At 39.1% G+C, this 20196-nt stretch overlaps 1 protein-coding gene across 3 annotated transcripts in view; it reads right to left on the bottom strand.

Moving 5' to 3' along the window:
- KDM1A (lysine demethylase 1A) overlaps nt 1-20196 on the bottom strand; it is a 68034-nt gene that overhangs the window by 13310 nt on the left and 34528 nt on the right. For 2 of the 3 annotated variants that reach the window (XM_080655678.1, XM_080655679.1), the window contains 8 exons: nt 18670-18748; nt 17723-17815; nt 15372-15478; nt 13324-13405; nt 12498-12592; nt 1725-1867; nt 1262-1352; nt 15-149 (listed from right to left, as the gene is read on the bottom strand). In XM_080655678.1, the coding sequence (XP_080511804.1) occupies nt 15-149; nt 1262-1352; nt 1725-1867; nt 12498-12592; nt 13324-13405; nt 15372-15478; nt 17723-17815; nt 18670-18748 (825 nt within the window). The remainder of the gene's footprint in view (nt 1-14; nt 150-1261; nt 1353-1724; nt 1868-12497; nt 12593-13323; nt 13406-15371; nt 15479-17722; nt 17816-18669; nt 18749-20196) is intronic. The other variant, XM_080655680.1, reaches the window with a different exon arrangement.

The raw sequence follows: 20196 nt of genomic DNA, 5'->3' as shown, positions 1-20196 counted from the left end.
TATGTATACCACACCTTGCACAGGGCAGTCAGATCCCTGTGTTTGCTCTTCACTAAGAACTCAGCAGTGATATCTCTGGGTGGCTTGACTTCAGATGCTTCTTTGTATTGCTGATGGAGCTCTTTAATTTTCTCTTTCAAATTTACCATCTAAGAGGGAAAAATCAAAATTTACCATTCCAGGTAGTGATGTCATTCGTCTCTAAATCACGTGCTTTGGCAACTCCACCTAAACTGCTATTATACCAACACAGGTCCTTGGAATTCTTAAATGCCTCTTCTATATCATGGTATTTTAGAACAGGAAAAAAACCCTATATGGCTCAACACAGAGATATCACATCACTATAAGGTAAGTGAGATAGACCGCTTCTGTCTTCCAGAACACATGGCAGAACTAGGAGTTAATTTAAAAAAATATTATATACACACACATGTACAAATTAATTTCCAGGAAAAACAAAGTACTATAATGTAGCTTAAACTTGTTGTTTTGGAAACCAATGGCCATGATTTGTTTTTGTTTTTTTAATATATAAAAGGTCAAGTTATCACACAAAGCGACTGAAAGAACCATTCCCAGGATTGGTCTGGTCAGGTTTCTGATGGTACTACAGAGGACTAGGGGGATGGTTAAAGCTTGAGATGAGGAACCCCACAGCTGGCCATTCTCTGGCCACTCATCTCACTTCATCCGTACCACCATCCTGAATAAGGAGTGCCAGAGACATCTTCACCTGACAGGATGAAGAAATGAGGCACAGTGAGAGTGAGGCAAGAGTCTAGTCACAAGATGCTCCCTGGTTTTGCATGACAACTCCCACAGGAGCTGTCCCACTTCACATTTTCTCCCTAAGCTGGTATTATGTTTGCAGCTAACAGGATGAGGACAAACAAACAGTTTCCTAGTCTGGAGGGTGGTGGTAGAGAGCCCTCAATAGATCTACTATTTGGCACAAGTGAAGTAATTATGGCAAAGAATATGGTCTTGGCTGCTGACCTGTTGTCATCAGTGGAAATCTGACCTCAGGTCAGCTGATTTCCCTCCCATCCTAGAATTCAGCAGAGGGCACTGGGTCAACTTTAAAACAGCCAATTTACCAGTAAAGCTGCACTGAAGAGTGACAGATAAAACAGTGCCTTTTGCTAGTCATTTTTTCTTAAGAGTAATCAGTGAGCCCCGGTACTTTTAAAATTTCTAAAAGGCTTTTTCTTTCCTACTAATGTACCTTCAGCTATGAAAAAATAAAACAGAATTTCACCTTATTAAGAAGCTCTTTCAATTCCTCCTGAGTTTTCACTATCTTCTTCCAATGTTCAATCTGCTCATCTTTAACATGCTTTTCTTGTAACCTAAGAGAGACAATTCGTATGCTCTGGTCACACAGTCAGCTATGCAACGTAAGACCGGTATCCATCAAAAACATTTAAGAGTATCAAGGCCCACTGATATTTCTAGTACTCTGGAACAAGAAAGTTGACTGGGGACAAATTATTTTCTAGGCTATGTTAAATACAGTTTAGTGCCATAAAAGTGAATTTTAGAATTTAGAAGGGTCTTACGTATCATGTAATTATTTTAAATGGTTTTACTTTTAGAATTAACTATTTCACATGAAAATAAGCAACAATTAGCTCAAATAAGACTTGATGGAAAACTTAAAACAAAAATAGCAAACCTCTAAATGGAAATCACTAGACAATAAGCAGTATTGAAGTACTTACTGAATAACAACTTCCAATGCCTGGCCAAGGGACACAGGCTTATTATTGAGGACATTGAAGTCTAGTTGATGACTAAGGTAAGATGTAGCTTCTAGCAACCGGTTAAACTCTTGTTCTACCATTTCATCTTTCTCTTTAGGAACCTGAAAATCCGAAGTATAGCAGAGTTGGTCCTTATAATACTAAACATAAATAACTACCCATGAAAACACAAATGCTGTACAGATTACAAGGTTTCTCAAAGGGGAAACCTTTGAGGACAATGATTTAAACTTCCTTTCTATGAAGTGGTAAATTCTATTAAATGAGATATGAGATGTTTTTGGCACTGATACTCTCCTGTTCTCCCAATATTGCCCCCAGACCTGGGACTCTATCTCTAATAACAGCCCCAGGATTCACGCTGATGCTAACTGACGTTATGTGGCGCCAGCATGCACTGAGATAAGCTGGGCTGACATGCAAACAATAGCTAGAAAAGGCCCAGAGAACAAAAACTGTGTCAATACACCTGAGGACCTTCCAGCAAAAGGGCAAGATGGACAAATAAGAAGCCTGAGGTACCTCCTCCCCTCAAAGAAGAGGTTAAGGTGGGAGTAGGAAAGAGAGAAGTGAAGTTCATGGCAATTAATAAGCTATTAATTTGCAGAGGAATAGTGTTTTTAAGGCACCAATTAAGTTCAGAGTTGAATGTCCAAAGCTCAGATTATGAGTGACCGAAGTACCAGGTCTGGCTCGCTATGGTGGAGGAAGGGAACAGACTGCAGAGCAGGTCATCAAGCTGCAAGACCATGCTCCCAGGCCCTGCCATCAGTTGGTGGAGACACATACCTCTGTGACTACTACTTAATTCAGCCCCAAAGTAAACATCTGCAATTCCATTGCTGATTTCATGACAGCAGCGAGAGAAAAAGCACATCTAATGTAAGCATCTCTTGCCATAATAAGCGGGGCATCAACTGGGAAGTGGAATTTAAATTATGAATTTTACTTTACAGACAACCTAAAATTGGTAACAAGAAAACAAAAATTAAAGGTCTAAGGAACACTAAGGCAGGGGAGAAGTGATCTTTTACAACCAGAGATAAATGATTGTGCATAAGATCATCACAGTAAGACCCTATCTCTTTGTTGAAACTACTTAGTTTTTGCCCTTCCCAATTAAACAGATGATTTTTGAAGCACAAGCCTCTGCCCCTTCACTGGTAAGTCACCCAAATAAGTCCACATAAGCCAGGGGGAGGCAAAAAGAATGTGGCAAGAAATACAATCTGCACCAAAAAAAAGAAAAAAGGGAAAAGGACTGCAACTGTCCTTTGAAACTGTAAATGTGACAGACACCATAAGTGATTCAATCAAAAGCATGTTTTAAAGCATCAAGTTCCAAAAGACCACACAGAAGGGATCAAGAAATCTCTATGAATTAGAGTCCTCATTAGCCTAAGAAATGTCAACCCCTGAGAATCTTCTGGTTTATACTGAGAAATAAGGCAGAGAATCGGGCTTTGGATACTTGGTGCCATTATATAGCAGGGTGGTACCTAGGATTCAGACACATCTGACCTCCTATTCAACTCCATGCCCAAAGAAAGGAGCTCTTGGTGACAACCCTACTTGTTCTGATTACATGGCTCTCAGAGCTAATGGAAGAGACCATTTTGTCAGGAATTCCATTTACTTTCTCATTAGTTACTTTTCCTCACTAATGTGATGGTCATATATAGAGCAACTCAAAGCAATGCTGAAATTTTGCTCAGTGTAATTCATGCAATGATGCTACAAAATATGGTTCTATAAACTCTAAATTTGGTGCAACTTTAAAAAAGGAAACAATTACATTTTCAACTGATATCTACTAGTACAGTTATGCGATCTTAAAAGATTATAGATGCAATGTGTAAGACTGTTTTTCCTGGAGTAGAAAAAGGTGACATTTCTGTGTGGCTTCTAAAATGTCTAGTAAGGGAATGCTGTAGCAGCAAGAGGGATCAGATCACATATGCCTCTGCAACAGGGCAGAATGTGCCGATACACAAGTGAGCAAATGGTGCAGATTAAAGCTCTTCCAGTGTCGACTGGATGGCTTGCTTCAGACAAGCTTTAATCTTTGCAGTGAGGCTGACAGTCACATAGGGAAGTTCATACTGAAAAATACGCAGCACTCAGGCTCAGTAATTGGGGCCCAAGGTGTGTGGTAGAGAAATATTTAAAGGGACACTGTCAAGGTTAAAGGGACCAAATTTGACCTTTTGTTTCTTCCCTCTTTGCTAAGCAGCCCACTTGATTCATTACACTTTCCCCTTTAGTCCACCCACTCCCCCCACAAAAAACCTAACTTTTTACATGCGCTTTCAATGACAAAAACTCAAATGGCACCAGCCCAACATATAGGCGCAAATCTGCAACAACAAACCAGTGTGAATGTATGATGGAGAGGACCTTTGGAAGGGAAAGATTTAAGTTTCAAGCTTTTAATGGGTTATTATAAACAGTGAGGAAATGACTTGAAAAATCATGAAAAAAAATACCTTGACAGTGTCCTTTTAACCAGTGCAGCAGAGAGAGAAATAAACTGTAAATAACAGCCCAATAGCCACGTCAAGATTCATTTTTACGACAGCAGTAAAATCAAGGCTTTAAACACATAGCATGACAAAAGCATTGTTAGCTCAGAAGCTGCAACCACCAGAGAAATAAGGGACAGACTGTACAGAGACCAAAATGGGAAAGTCAAGGCATAGAAATAAACAAAAGAAAGCCAGTGTGGAGAGGAGGGTGGTGGTGAAGGGAGATGGTATCAGAAAGCAGTGAGGAATAAAGCAAACGTAATAAAAGAGAAAAAGAAACACAGAACAGTAACAAGAACAACAACAAACAAACAAACAAAAACCAAACCAAAGGTCACTGCCATGTCTGACTGACGTCAGGACCACATGACTGCATCTCCGGTACACCATCTAACTGGAGACTCCACTGAGGAGACTCTAAGGAACAGCCAGCAGTCAGGCCCCAGCCAGTTTCTGCCTAAACAGTTATGGGAGTGTTGCCAGTGAGATCAGGGATAGCTTTGAAACCGGAATGTTTTTTCCATTAACTTAGAATTCCACTTTGAAATTAAAGGAATATTTGAAAAATAGTAAATAAAATACTTGTCCATTAATCAACACTGATTGGGTGAAAATCAAAAGGTGTTGTTGATATAGTTAAATTCTGAATCTGTTTCTAAAATTAAGCTAGCTTAGATATGCTCTACTTGACATAGCTAGACAATGAAAAGAACTTTTGCAAATGACAACCTTTAAGCACCCCCTAAAGAAATACCTGTTCCTTTTGGTGAGAATTGTTGTACTATCTTAATTCCACAAATTATTGTGAAACACAAAATGCAATAATTTTAGTTTTACCTGACCATTCTATTCCAGGTTCTTAAATTGCACCTTGAAAAAGAACTCAACAAATGATTGCAAAGAGTTAGGCTCTGTGTTAGACACAGCTGGATTTCTATGTTACAACACAGCAAGAACATATTAACCAAACTAAGAAGCAAGCAGTTTTTTCTGAAAGAACCTTTGATATAGTTTTCTAGTCAAGAATTAAACAAAAGTTATCATTTGAAACAGATTTTGATATGACTTGTCAAAGCCATTTATTTCCCGATGAAAAGCTCCAGATAAACAGTTTCTTTAAGACTAGGAACATCTGGTGAGTCTCATTGCTCTAAATAGGTACAATTCTGATTGTTTTGGTCCTGTAGATTATATGGAACTTTCCTGAATGTGGCTGAGGGAGGGACAGCCTATGCATCTAGCCCAGCCGTGGGCAAACTACGGCCCGCGGGCTGGATCCAGCCCGTTCGGCTGTTCTATCCGGCCCGCGGAGCCGAAAGAGCGGAGGGTTCTCTTGCTCTCCCCTCTGCTCCTTCACCAGCAGCAGTGTTAACATGGCAACGTCGGGAAACACGGCCGCAGCTCCTTCTTCTGAGTGAATAAATCCGCCCATTCAGTAGAAGGAACAACCTCTCAATCTTCCAGAGGCTCCTTGTAATGCCCGCGGACGCGTCCCCCGACATCACCCTGGGAATGCTAGACACGTTATCGTGGTGATGTAGGGAGACACGCCCCTGGAGAGCACAGTATCAGAGCATTAGCTAAAAAGGAGACCAACAACACTGCTCCCACTGAAGTTGATGTTTTAAAGACCAAAAACCTTTCAACCCAGTCTACACTGCCATCTACATCTACGTCCTGGGCATAATTTGGAAGTTGCACTTAAAGAAAATGTTTAATTTACTGTTTACACATTTTGTTCTTTTCTATTTGTTTTAGTTTTAAATTATTTTATTATATTTAAGTTTAATTTGAAAGGCTTTTGTACCTTTCCTTTGTTAGGCAATTTTATTTTGCCTTTGCCATCTTCAATATAAGGTATGTTATTGTGCTATGATTCCTCCATTTTTTTGAAGTTTCAAATTATAATAATTAGTGTTTACATTCTTCTTGTTAAAATGTTTGAAATGAATAAAACTATTGAAATAATAATAAAAAAAAAGACCGTACCCTTTTATGTAATGATGTTTACTTTGAATTTATATTAGTTCACACAAACACTCCATCCATGCTTTTGTTCCGGCCCTCCGGTCCAGTTTAAGAACCCATTGTGGCCCTGGAGTCAAAGAGCTTGCCCACCCCTGATCTAGCCCATGCAGAATAAATTTAGGAAGAGCCAAGCAACTTTCTGGACAAGGTCCCTGATCCTGCAAGAAGTTATCTCAAAAAAAGGACACTCTCCTTAGTTCTACCTCTGGTTGCAATCTACCATCACAAACTCTTTAGGTCTACAAAAACATGATCTCATTCCAGTCTGCAGAAGTTCTGAAGCAGCAAAGCAGAATGGAGTTGACTGCACCTTGGTTCTGGGTACAGGAAGTTCTGAGATTTAGCCAGAAAAATCCTTAAAAAGAGTAACACATTGAAAAAAGCTGTAATGGCCAAACCTGGCCAACAGAGGCCACAGTCAATCTCCACCTCCAGGCACTTCTAGAATTATAATAAGACAAAGATTTAGATTGCTTCTTTTGGTAAAACCTAGAAGAAGAAATTTACATCTGAACAGTCTCTAATTCAGGTTCCCAAATAGCTAAGGAAAACGAGATATAGCTATTATTCCTAAAGGGAGAATCAGTACAAGTATATCCCCAATCCAAAAGTTTAATGTAATTCTATAAATGAAGGCTGTTATCTTTAAACTCAAAGAGATTTTTTTTAGATTATGCAAATATTGGACTTCCCTAAAGCAGTGACTAGGCCATGTGGAGAAGGTACCCACAATGTGTCTAAGGGCTACCCTAGCAATTATAGCATACAGTAGAGGCACTCAGGAAAGTCCTATTAAATGAATAAATTAGCATAGTTTGGAAAAGAAAAGTCAGTATTATAACTATATTTTAGGGGGAAATACCTATTTTGCAACTTCAGGAACATTAAAGGAAGGCAGGAGATTTTTACATTTATAAAAAGCAGGGATTGGCAGTCATGATTTTAAAGGGTAGAAAAAGAATACCTTAAAGACACCGAATTCCACAAAGGAAGATGAAAACTGAAAAGGCCAACAGGCCTGTGTCAAAAGTATTATCATTTAAGCACCCTCTATATGAACGAACACAAGTGAAAACTGGCTACCTTATGGTAGGTACTGAGTACACCCAGTTAATGGTTTTTGTAAAAGACGGACACCTGTTATCTTTCTAGTATTCTCTTTCTTCCTTGTAATAGTTGAGCCATTAAAGAAAACCAGTGCAGTATATGTTTTTCCAAGTAGTTTCTGAGTCTCTGGATCTCAACTTGGCAATAACTCTAACTCTGTTCCATTGTGATGCAGAGTGTTACAGCACTGCAGGAATTTGATTAAGATACCTTTTCATTACTCAAAAGAAGCCAAAACAAAACTAGAATCTAAAGCCCCCAAGTTACCGGCTGGTGTACAGGAGATGCAGAAAACATTCAGTCATTTCCCCCATCTTCCCCAACAATCCATGTTTGTGTGGTTGTTGTTTTTTTGTTAATCCTCACCCGAGGATATTTTTTCCCATGGGTTTTTAGAGAGAGTAGAAAGGAGGCAGAGAGAAACATCTATGTGAGAGAGATACATCGATTAGTTGTCTTCCATACACACCCCAACAAAGGCCAGGGATCAAACCTGCAACCCAGATATATGCCAGGAATCAAACCTGAGATGGTCTGGTGTGTAATCACACTGGCCAGGGCAACAATCATGTTTTGAGTCCCTTCACTTGTGACTCCCAAAACGTTCCTGAATTATTATCCTATTTCCCAACCCTGTCCACATCCACTTAAAGCTGATTAAAGTACAGTTCAGAGTATAATTCCATCATCAGTCGATCTGAGGGCAGCTGCTAATAGAAACTTCTATTTACAGGGATATAGTATCTTGTGTTAGAACCAGAGGGAAACCCTTGCTCTAGTACCCAGAGCCATAAAATATGCTTTTCCTGTCAAAACCAATACAACTCACTGCTCTAGCTGTCAGTGCAGGACCAGAGAGAACAGAGAAGTAAACTCTGTTAGGGATTCTTGTGATTCAAACAACAAGGTAACAAAACAAAAATACTTGCTATGTAATTTTCCCTATAAACAGCAAAATGTCTGAATATGTGAGATGTCCTTAAGACAATATTGCAAGGGATATTTCTAATTCTGAGTTAACGCTGGCCTTGTAGAAGATAAGAATTTATTTTTTTTAAATATATTTTTTTATTGATTTTTTTACAGAGAGGAAGGGAGAGAGATAGAGAGTTAGAAACATCGATGAGAGAGAAATATCGATCAGCTGCCTCCTGCACACTCCCCACCGGGTATGTGCCCGCAACCAAGGTACATGCCCTTGACCAGAATCGAACCTGGGACCCTTGAGTCCGCAGGCCGATGCTCTATCCACTGAGCCAAACTGGTTAGGGCTGATAAGAATTTATTTTTATGTACTAACTACAGAACCATCAAATCATCCTCTTTTTTTTTCTGAGGGTGTCCATAAATAATGAAGGAACACACCCCACTTTGTTAGGCAGTTTACTAAAGAAAAATCAATAGCTGGGTGAATGTTCATCTAGCTGGACTATGCTGTCTTCTTAAAGTAACTGTTAAGAAGGCTCTCAGAAAAGGAGACCCAGCTGATGCAGTCACACAGGCCATTAGAGTTGCATCCACTTACCCATGTCCCCACCTTCCCCGAAATATCAACCAGGCATAGCACAAGAATGAGAATTTGAGCTGGGACCCCAAGCAGTGAATTCTGGTTCTACAACTTATTGACTTAGGTAATGACCATAGGCAAACACACGTTTGAGCTTTAGATTCATCCCCTGCAAAATGGGAGAATGAAGCAACTCACCTACCAACTCCTTAGATTTCTAAAGCCATGAAGCATAAATGTAATTATCAGCACAAATTAATGGAACTATAAGCTCTTAGCCCTTGTCCTATAAACTAAAAACCAAGTCTTCTTGTCAACAGTTGTCCATTCATACTCAGAGCTAGACTACTGGGAACAGTAAGATACAGAAACATTAACATCCCTTCTTAGGTTTAACTAACTACCTTAAGGCTAGTGGAACTCAACGCTGCAAATAACTTTTCCCCAAATTTGAGAATGCTTAATCAATCTCCCTTACTACTTGGCTACTGCACCAAATAGAAACATACCAACTTAGAAAAATCCTATAAAGATCAGAGTTGAATGAGAACTACAAATTTCACTTGAAAAAACAGCATGCTGAAAACCACATAGCTGCTTAACAGCCGTTTACTACAGTGCTACTCAAAGGGCTGATCCTGGTGAGCCTACAACCCAGATATGTGCCCTTGACCAGAAATCGAACCCGAGACCCTTTGATGCATGATCACACTGGCCAGGGCAGTTTTGAGTCCCCTCACTAGGGGTGTATGCCAGAACCTAAATTAACACATTGCTTCCTTCAATGAGAAAGTCTTGCTACAAAAAAAAAGTCATCATCTGAACTAACAGCGTGGTTAATAATGTCGTTTATTTATGTTCTGGAGTCAGCTATTTACCTCAACCCATAGTGGTAACCAACAGTTTGTTCATGGATGGGCAGCTGGTTATAGGTCACACTTGAGAGATATACTATTTAGAAAAAAAAATTTAAAAGCGTATTAAAGCTCATATAATTCTCTGGATATCTCTACCAAATAAAGCGTTCCTTTTACTGTTACATTACATGAAGCTAAGTGCTCTACATTCAGGAATATCTAAAGAAAAAGGCAGTCTAAGTAATTAGTGATCATTTTGGATTTGATCCCATTACTTCTTGAGGCCTAATGTAATCCACTTTAGAGGCCTTGCTTCCTCAGTTCAATTCTCTAAACCACTGCTTGTCTGCCCCAAACACTGCTCTGTTCCTGTTACTTCCCCTACTCTAAACCTTGTGAAGTCCCAACCAACAAATCAGCCTAGGAAGCCACAGCCTTCCCTATAAATTTTCGCTTTACATAACCTCAGTCCCTCACCAGCATAATCCTATCCTCTTTCAGAGACTTCTCTTAGACAAACTTACTTCTGCCTTCAATGCCTTTCCCTCCTCAACCATGTTAAAGTCCTAAGCCACCTTCACAAATGCCCTCCTTCCCTCTAAATCTCTCCCTGCCCTTGCCCCTCCCACCTCAACAGACTCTCCCCTTGGCTCTTCAGTAGCAATTTATCCTTCTACCTAACTCTTGGCAAATCTGCCTGTTGTTCGTGTTATTGGAATAGGCATGAGTAATATGGTTAAGGGGGGAAATCACTTTGATTTTAATGACAGCTATTATTGCTGATGCTCTCAAGTTCATATAAGATATCTGGAGTCACTAGAAGTTAGGCCCCTTGAAGGCAGAGAAAACATCTTCAAGTGCTTAAGACAGGGCTTAGATTTTGGCAAATGTTTAAGAAATACTTGACTAACTCTGATATGCTTACTCCAGACAAGAGAGGGGGCTGGATAGATAAAACAAGATTGGAGTGGAAAAATGGAAGTCCGTTATTGCACTCTTTCTACTTTTGTATATGTTTGAAAATTTCCATAATAAAAAGTTGGGAAATAATTTTTTGTGTTCAAGTTCCACTCTACTGTGGCATCTTACATAGCAGGGAATGTCTTATTCAACTCTATATCCTTTATATAACTTTGCAGAATAGTAAAAGTTTATTAAATTGTTGCATTAACCTCTCCTTCATCCTTTTTATCTAATTCTATTTTGCTAATTCTGCCAGAATGGTGGAGATGGGAACTAAGGCATTCCCTGAAAGTCTGTCTTTCTCTGATATGAATGCCATAAAGCTTAAAGGTATATAGAAATGGATTAGAATGTCCCATGGGACCTAAAGTTGGGATGTTACCACTTTTAATAACTGCTATATATATATATATACACACACACACACACACACACACACACACACACACACACACATATATACACATATATATAGCAAAACTTCCCTTCCTCAGAATTGTAGACACCCTTGCTCTTGATAGGGGAACTGGTAAACTCCTGCCGAATATAAACTTTTGAATTTCACTCACTCCTAAAATTTAGGATTGACTTACATAGTCTAAGCCAATATGTCAAACTCGCGGCCCACAATGAATATTTTTACAGCCCAGCCAATATAACAGTATGTAAGAAATGTTATAATAAAAATTTCGGAACTTAATTTTTACAATATTCTGTTATACATAATTATTAATAACGAACTACAACGTTCACTAATGACTGATTACTATAATGGTGTTGCATTCATTTCCCTTATGCACCTTATGCGCAGGTGCACCATTTCTCTCCACTAATACTAGCAGCGAATATTTTAGCAATTGATTGCCACGACATTAGTCTTGGACTGATTTGCTTGGTGTGCACAACAGGAAATATTTCACTTTCGAAGAACAAGAAAAATAGGTTTATTTGTGCTACGCTTATTAATTTGTGCAGTTATTCAGTGTCTGGTAAGTTAATGTTCAAGAAAAAAAATTTTATTAAAATGTTCTATTATTTTATGTTAATGATTACTCATTTATTTCAGCCCTTTGTATTCAGCATATCTCTATCAAAATAAACCTACGTTTCTATGAAAATTGAAACTCTTTTTTTTGCGGCCCACATAAACTTAAGCCTTGTTTATTTGGCCCGTGTTAGCCTTTAAGTTTAACATGCTTGGTCTAAGCCTATCATATAGTTGTTAAACTATTGTCATGCTCCCATACTGAACATCACTTCCATTCTACTACCATACTAATAAGTATAGGAAGTTCCTATGCATCTGGGTCAACAATTACCTACATAAGCATTGGCTAAGTACCACAATTTGGCTATTAGCCCATTAAAAACTTAAGTCTACAAACACAAAACTCAAGTCATAAAGAGCACACGGAGCTAAAGCACATGATGGGATGCACAATACAAAGAAAGGAAGAATCAGGTGTCAATTATATAGGTCTCTTGGAGTAGGTGGCCTCAACTAAATAAAAAGATTAACTAGCTAGCCTTCATTGAATGTCTGAAGATAAATGCTTAAACTGCATATATGCAATAATAATTCCTTCCTAATAAAGCTTAGAATTAAGGAACAATCAGAAAATGTTATACAATTTCTGCCCTCCTTTGATATGTATATGTGTATATATTCACCCATACATTATCCCCAAAAATGTTTTCAAGTGAACAAAGAAATTTTGAAAAGTTCTGTTTGTCCTCCACTTACAGCTTGTCCATTGGCTTCATAAAGTGGGCATTTTTGCTTGATCTTGGCCAGTTCCATATTTACTTGTTTGCTGACCACAGCCATGGGATTCCCTCCTAGGAAAAACTCAAATGATTAAATTCAACATACCTATGAAAAAGAAAACAAAAAACTCAAAGCAAACATATTTTTAGTCAAATTTAAAATACCTAAACTTGTGTATTTATTTACGTGTGTGTGTGTGTGTGTGTGTGTATATATATATATATATATATCTCCAAAAGTAAAACAAATGTGTAAGATAAGCATAAAGAAGAAAGCAAAAAAATTACCTATAGTCCCAGTTAGTTAACACTAGAATCTTCTAGATTTTATGTGCATAAAATTAGACATACACGCACAAAAGGATCATACATAACACATGTATCGTTTTGTAAACTTTTTTCAACTTAGCAATACATTGTGGACATCCTTTCATGTTAATATGGAGTTACATAATTTTTAGTGGCTGTAGTTGTCATGTGTAACAATTCCATCTTCTAATCTGTGGTTTCTAGTTGTTCTGCTGTGCCACATTAAAAATGCTCCAAACATAAGATGGTCCACTTGTTTATTCTCTTAGGATAATTTCCCAGAACTGGATTTGCTAGGTCCAAATGTCTGTACAGTTTAAATTTTGCACACACTGATCTATTCTTCAGGAAGCCTATGTGTCAATTTACCTCTCACTAATACTAAGAATAGTATCCTAAGTCAGTATATTTTAAAATTGCATCTATAGCTTTAAAATATAAGCTTAAACAACCTTACAGATCTCAGAAGTGTATTACAGCACAAAACTACTTACCGAGACCTGTTACTACCATAGCTCCAAGATCAGCTACATAGTTTCCTTTTCGAAATGTGGCAACTCGTCCACCTACACGATCCTGTTTTTCAGAAATTAAATGGCTAAAATCATCAATTCTATTTTAACCATAAGAACCTGGCATGGTATGCCCCAGGCCTCTGTCGTCTTATCATTTAAAATGAAAGGTGTAGTTTAGAGTTTACATGGAATGCAATAAACAGTACAGTGGGCACAGAGCAAATGGAGTATGGGAAAGGTAGGTAATGAATGACATACAGAAAGGCATGGGATTACGATGTGAAACAGGAAAAACAATTTGGTAGTCAGAAGACATATTTAGTAGTAGGTACTGCTATCTCTCTATCCAGCTGTCTCTAATACCACTAATGAACAGGCTAAGCAAAGGTCACACGCATAGAAAATATGTATTAAGGAATTCCAACTAAACACCATCTTTCTACCACTGATTTCCTACTATTGCCTTTCAGTGCCCAAAGTCAGCTGTGAATGATTTGATAGATGATTTTTTGACAAATGGTTCTCCAGAACAGGTCCATGCCCTGGGCAGTGTCTAATGAGCATGAACTATTATTAATAACACCTCACATTCCTAAATAGGCCCACGCTTACCTCTGCTGACTAGGGCCTTTCAAGTATGAAAAGCTGCAGGGATATTTCAATTATGAATAAATACAGGCATGCAAACTCCAAGCAAACAAGCAAACAAAGCAAAACAAACACCTGTAAACTGGATTAAAACTCCACATGAGTAGGAATCACAATGAGTCTAGAATTCCTTACTGTATTTTTAGTGCACAGGACACAGAGGACACAAAACTATTTTCTTAGTTAATGAATAAAATATTTTTAGTAAGACTATATCAGAAAATTATTTACTTTTGATTTCCCCATATTTAAAAAGACTATTTAAAAAAAATTATCAATTTAGCCCAACCCAGTGTGGTTCAGTGGTTGAGCATCGACCCATGAACCAGGAGATCACTGTTTGATTCCCAGTCAGGGCACATGGCCAGGTTGCAGGCTCCATCCCCAGAAGAGGGTGTGCAGGAGGCAGCCAATCAATTCTCTCTCATCATTGATGTTTCTATCTCTCCCTCTCTCTCTCTCTTTCGTTCCCTGAAATAAATAAAAACATATTCAAAAAAATAAATAAGTAAATAAATTAGCAATTTAGATTGTACTACACAGATTTTATAAAATTTTAGGTTGTTTAAGTTACCCTGAGAAGTATTTATTTTTTAATTAATTTATTTTTAATTAATTTTAGAGAAAGGAAGGGAGAGGGAGAAAGAGAGAAACATCGATTGGGTGCCTCCCACACTTGCCCTGAGAGGGGATCAAACCTGTAACCCAGGTACCAGGTATATGCCCTAATGGAGAATGGAAACCCAGAACCTTTTGGTTACAGGACAATGCTCCAACCAAGACTCACTGGGCCAGGCTGAGTAGTATTTTTTTAAATAGTGGGAGTCCAGGAAGGCCTTTAAGCCACTGGAAGATAATTAAACCTCAAAATTTACTAATGAAGATAATTTAAATAGTAGTATTCTAACATGACATCCTTTTTCCCACTCTGTGCCATCATCCCTTCCTCCTTTACTAGTAGTTTCCATTTCTCTCTCTAGGACTAATGAGAAGGGAACCAATATCTTGGCTTCAGTAGGCCCTAAAAGATGGCAGCTACATGAGAACCAATTCCTTTTCCTTGACTGTCAAACAAGAATACAGTTCATTGTGTTCCACTACTAAAAACACTGCCTTCTGCAAAGGATACGTCCGTGAAAGCCCCATGACCTGCAAATATCCATCAAAAGGATATGCAGATCATTTACAAACTCTGAATCCTCACTAAGCACTTTTCAAAGCTTTACTGTCAAAAGCGCTTCGATATAAATAACACTATCCAAGATACTTTTATAAGCATTAATACAAATCAATTTGGTTTAGTTGAAGTTATGATTTCTTAATTTGCAACAGATAACTTCCTTTAGGTCAGGCTTCTAAACCCCAAATAAAATTCTTACCCTAGCTTCCAGAAGTGTGACATCCATTCCGAAACTTTGTAACTGACGAGCTGCTGCCAAGCCTGAGACTCCAGAGCCTATAATAATTACCTTTCCTGTCTTTTTAGCTAAAAGCAAAAAATGAACAAAAATTAGAATATTTTGTTGTAGGTTTGAGTTTGTAATTATGGTATTTTATCATGAAAACCTCTTAACATGTCATAATGTCTTACAAAGTACACAATTTAGCTATTTTCAAAATATGGAAAGTATCTCTATATATAAAAGGCTAAGTGACCGACTGTACATCGGTCATATGACTTGCACTGGCAATTTAAAAATAAATGTTAACTCGTGTATGCGCAAGACATATAAAGCTCTTGCTGGCACCAATCTAGACAGAGTAGAAATATTCCTACCTGAACCCATTTTCGGACATGGTCAGTTATATGTTGCTTTCTCTTGAGTTTGAAGAGTGTATGTCATTAAAGTTAAAGTTGTAAATACTTTATCACACGGGAAATTAGTCAAGCACTCTGAAAGTGTTTTTACTCCTAATGTGGTATATAGGGAGATATTAGAGTAAGTTTAATTAATTTATCAGTCATTGTTTTTATATCATGTTTTTGTTGTTTTTATATCATGTCTTTGTTGTTATATCATGTTGTGATTGCTTAATAATCAATTTATATATTATCTTCATATACATTTTACTGATTTTCTTTCATCTCTGACACTTCCATTATAGAGAAAGGGCGAACAGTGATATTAAAATATTTCTTCTAATTTCCTTTCAATGTGCACGAATCCATGCACCAGGCCACTAGTTTTTTTTAAAAAAAATTTTTTTTATTAAATACATTTCATTTATTTTTTACAGAGAGGAAGGGAGAGGGACAGAGAGTTAGAAACATCAATGAGAGAGAAACATCGATCAGCTGCCTCCTGCACACCTCCTACTGGGGATGTGACTGCAACCAAGGTACATGCCCTTGACCGGAATCGAACCTGGGACCTTTCAGTCCGCAGGCCGACACTCTATCCACTGAGCCAAACCAGTTAGGGCAAGGCCACTAGTTTTATATATTTGCTAATTTATATTAGCAAATATATAAAACTCATAAACTTTAATTCAATGTTGAAAATTTTAAAATGAAATCCTTTATGTTGGGATTTACTTTCTCATTTTTTCAGTCATGTGTTTCAGTATCTTGTGACCCGTGGTTAATTTACTGTAAATAACCTGCTTCATTACCTCACAATTACACCATGACAATTTGATCAGCCACCCTATTTATCCTTAAAGCTATTTTCTTTAAGCTTTACTTCAACAGTCTTCAGTAACCCTTTTGGAATTATTAAAGCATCAAAAATAAATGTATTTTTAAAATAATTAATTAGTTAATTAATTCTCAAAATATCCCTATCTCCTGGATTCCTGGCAGATGTTATCCAGAGACTGTGAAAGGGGTAAATAGTATGTAAAAAGAAGAAATGCAAACTTCAGCAGTATAAAAAAACTAGTCAATGAGAGAAAACCTCCAACCTCCTGCTTTCATAACTTACTTCTCTCATTTTTAATAAATTTTATATTTTAATTGATTCTTCTTAAATTGGAAGTCTAATACCTTTACTAAGAACCTATCAAACCAGAAATTATAGGAAACTAGAGGCCCAATGCACGAAATCTGTGCACAGGGGGCCGGGTGGTTCCCTCAGCCCAGCCTGCACCTTCTCCAATCCAGGACTCCTTGGGGGATGTCCGACTAAACTGGCAGTTGGACATCCCTCTCACAATCCTGGACCCCTGGCTCCTAATCGCTCACCTGCCTGCCTGCTTGGTTGCCCCTAACCCCCCCCACACCCGCCGCTGGCCTGACAGCCCCTCACTGCCTCTGCGTGCCAGCCTGGTTGCCCCTAATTGCATCCCTCTCATAATCCTGGACCGCTGGCTCCTAATCACTCACCTGCCTGCCTGCTTGGTTGCCCCTAACCGCACCCCCCTCCGCCCATCGCCGCTGGCCAGGTTGCCCCAACTGCCCCTGGTCACCCCTCAGCCCCTCCCCCCGCAGGCCTGGTCACCCCACACAGCCTACTGTTCAGTTGTTTGGTTGTCCCTCACTAACCCCCCTGCCGGCCTGGTCGTAGGCAGCCATCTTGTGAGGGTGTGGGGGTTAATTTGCATATTACCTCTTTATTATATAGGATGCATTTATGAAGATATTTTAATTTTGACCTTTAAGATGAACTCTGGAATATTCTAACTCCAAATATAGATTTAGAAATCAAAATAAAATGCTAAAAGCCTCCTGGAAATAAAACCAAATCCTAGAACTATAACAAAATCAGGAATGCATTGGCCAGGTCCTTACTTGGGAGGGGTTTTATCCTCTTATAGATGCCGAAGTTGATAAGACCGTGACGCTCTAAATAACTGTGAACTCGGTGGACAAGCACAGTATCACCTATAGAATAAATGAAGTTAAAAACATGTTTATATTTTTAGCAGTTTAAACAAAATACTTTTTAACTCTATTTCTCCATCATGAAATCATTCTATACATCTTTTCCACAACCTTCAGGTCATGTGACTCCTTTAGAAAAGTGATTCTTAGAACTAAGTTATGAGGTAGTACAAAATGCGTAACACATAATTAGGAATTTTTAAGAATGACATTCTATCATAATGAAATAAAAGTCAAAACCAACCCTTTTTTTTTTTTTAAAATATATTTTATTGATTTTTCACAGAGAGGAAGGGAGAAGGATAGACAGTTAGAAACATCGATGAGAGAGAAACATCGATCAGCTGCCTCCTGTACACCTCCTACTGGGATGTGCACGCAACCAAGGTACATGCCCTTGACCAGAATCGAACCTGGGACCCTTCAGTCCACAGGCCGACGCTCTATCTACTGAGCCAAACTGGTTTGGGCAAAACCAACCCTTCTTAATGTAATATTATGCTCATTTACTTTGGCAAAACTTTGTAAGATTTTGTTAGTGCCAAGTGGGAAATGAGAAAGCTAGGTAGCCAGTCAACTGAACACCACCAAAGTACTCCATGGTGTAAAGCTGGAACATAGGTCTGGGAAAATCATTAGCAATCTCTTAAATTCACTCATCTGTTACTACAATTTAAAAACCAGAAAACACTTACAAACATACAAAACAGCTTTTCTACAAGGCTCATTTTTGCACAAGGTGAAATAACATAAAAATACAAATTAAAAAAATTAAGGAGCCACGAGGCTCCTGAAAGGAAATGTCAATTTTCATAATCCAGTCCAAAACCAGTTCTACTGAACACATTACTTACTGTTGTAAGGTGCTTCTAATTGTTGGAGAGTAGCCTCAAAAGTCAGCTGAATCTTTGGATTATCCAACCACAACTGCAACTGTATTTAAATGATAGAAACTGTATTACACACAATTTGATGTATACCATATTTCCACTTTAAAATATCCTTTTAACTTTAAGGCCCCAAATAAGGGCTTTCCTTTCACTGAAACAATGGGGGCTATATTTCTGACAAAGAAACTAATGAAACACAAAAACATGACAAATGAGCAAATTATTGAAGAAGCTGAGAGATATTTAACCTAAAAAAGAAAAAAAATACCTAGCAACTTGCCAAGATCATACAACTGGTAGAAAGCAACTAGGATTTAAACCTGTATTACATGACACCAGAGATACTGAGTAGGTAAAACCAACAAAATCAAATGATCAATTAGATATGCAGAGGTAGGGGAAAAGAGATGCCAAGGAAAACTCCTCCGTTTGTGGCTTGTACAACTAAATCAGTAAGTATGCCATTCACTGAATAAGGATCACTGAAAGATGAGTAATGAATTTAGTTTCAAGACAATCAAGAGTAGATATAAGACTGGTATCTCCATATACAGCTGGGGCTTACAGGAGAGTTAAGATCTAGAGCAATTTGCATATGGGTGATAACTAAAGCCAAAAGTGTAGAAGAGGGGTCCTGACAGGAGAGGACGTTAAGGAGCCTTAAGGAACTCCAAGCAGTTCACATAATGGCCTGTTGTTCAAGGATAAGCCTACAAAGCAGTCAGAGAAGACAGCAGCCAGGGAAGCAGGAGAAAACCATCCTATGTAATAAAAGCCTAGGTGGTGTTGCGCAATGCCTTCATGTGATGTCGTCACAAGATGGCCGCTATGACATTCTCATAAGATGGCCACCCTCACGTTGTCACAAGATGGTCACCACAAATGGCTGATGGTGTGACCAGGCCTGCAGGGGAAGGTAGTTGGGTGTGACCAGGCTGGCAGAGGAGGGCAGCTGGGGGTGACCAGGCCTGCAGGGGAGGGGAGTTGGAGGGGGTGACCAGGCCTGCAGGGGAGGACAGTTGGGGGTGACCAGGCCAGCAGGGGAGGGCAGTTGGGGGCGACCAGGCCTGCAGGGGTGGGCAGTTAGGGGTGACCAGGCCTGCAGGGGAGGGCAGTTAGGGGCAACCAGGCCTGCAAGGTAGGGCAGTTGGGTGCAACCAGGCTGGCAGGGGAGGGCAGTTAGGGCTGACCAGGCCTGCGGGGGAGGCAGTTGAGTGTGACCAGGCCAGTGGAGGAGGGTAGTTGGGGGTGACCAGGCCGGCAGGGAAGGGCAGTTGGGGCTGACCAGGCCGGCAGGGGAGGGCAGTTGGGGGCGATCAGGCTGGCAGGAGAGGGGAGTTGGAGGCAATCTGGCCAGGAGGGGAGCAGTTAGGTGTCAATCAAACTGGCAGGGGAGAGGTTACGGTGCGATCAAGCTGGCAGGCAGAAGTGGTTAGGGGCAATCAGGCAGGCAGGCAGGAGAGTGGTTAGGAGCCAGCAGCCCTGGATTGT

Source organism: Plecotus auritus (genome assembly GCF_963455305.1).
Source record: "Plecotus auritus genome assembly, chromosome: 2".
In the NCBI taxonomy this organism is placed as follows: Eukaryota; Metazoa; Chordata; class Mammalia; order Chiroptera; family Vespertilionidae; genus Plecotus; species Plecotus auritus.
Note: the sequence above shows the minus strand (reverse complement) of the source record. Positions and strands in the feature narration are given on the sequence as shown.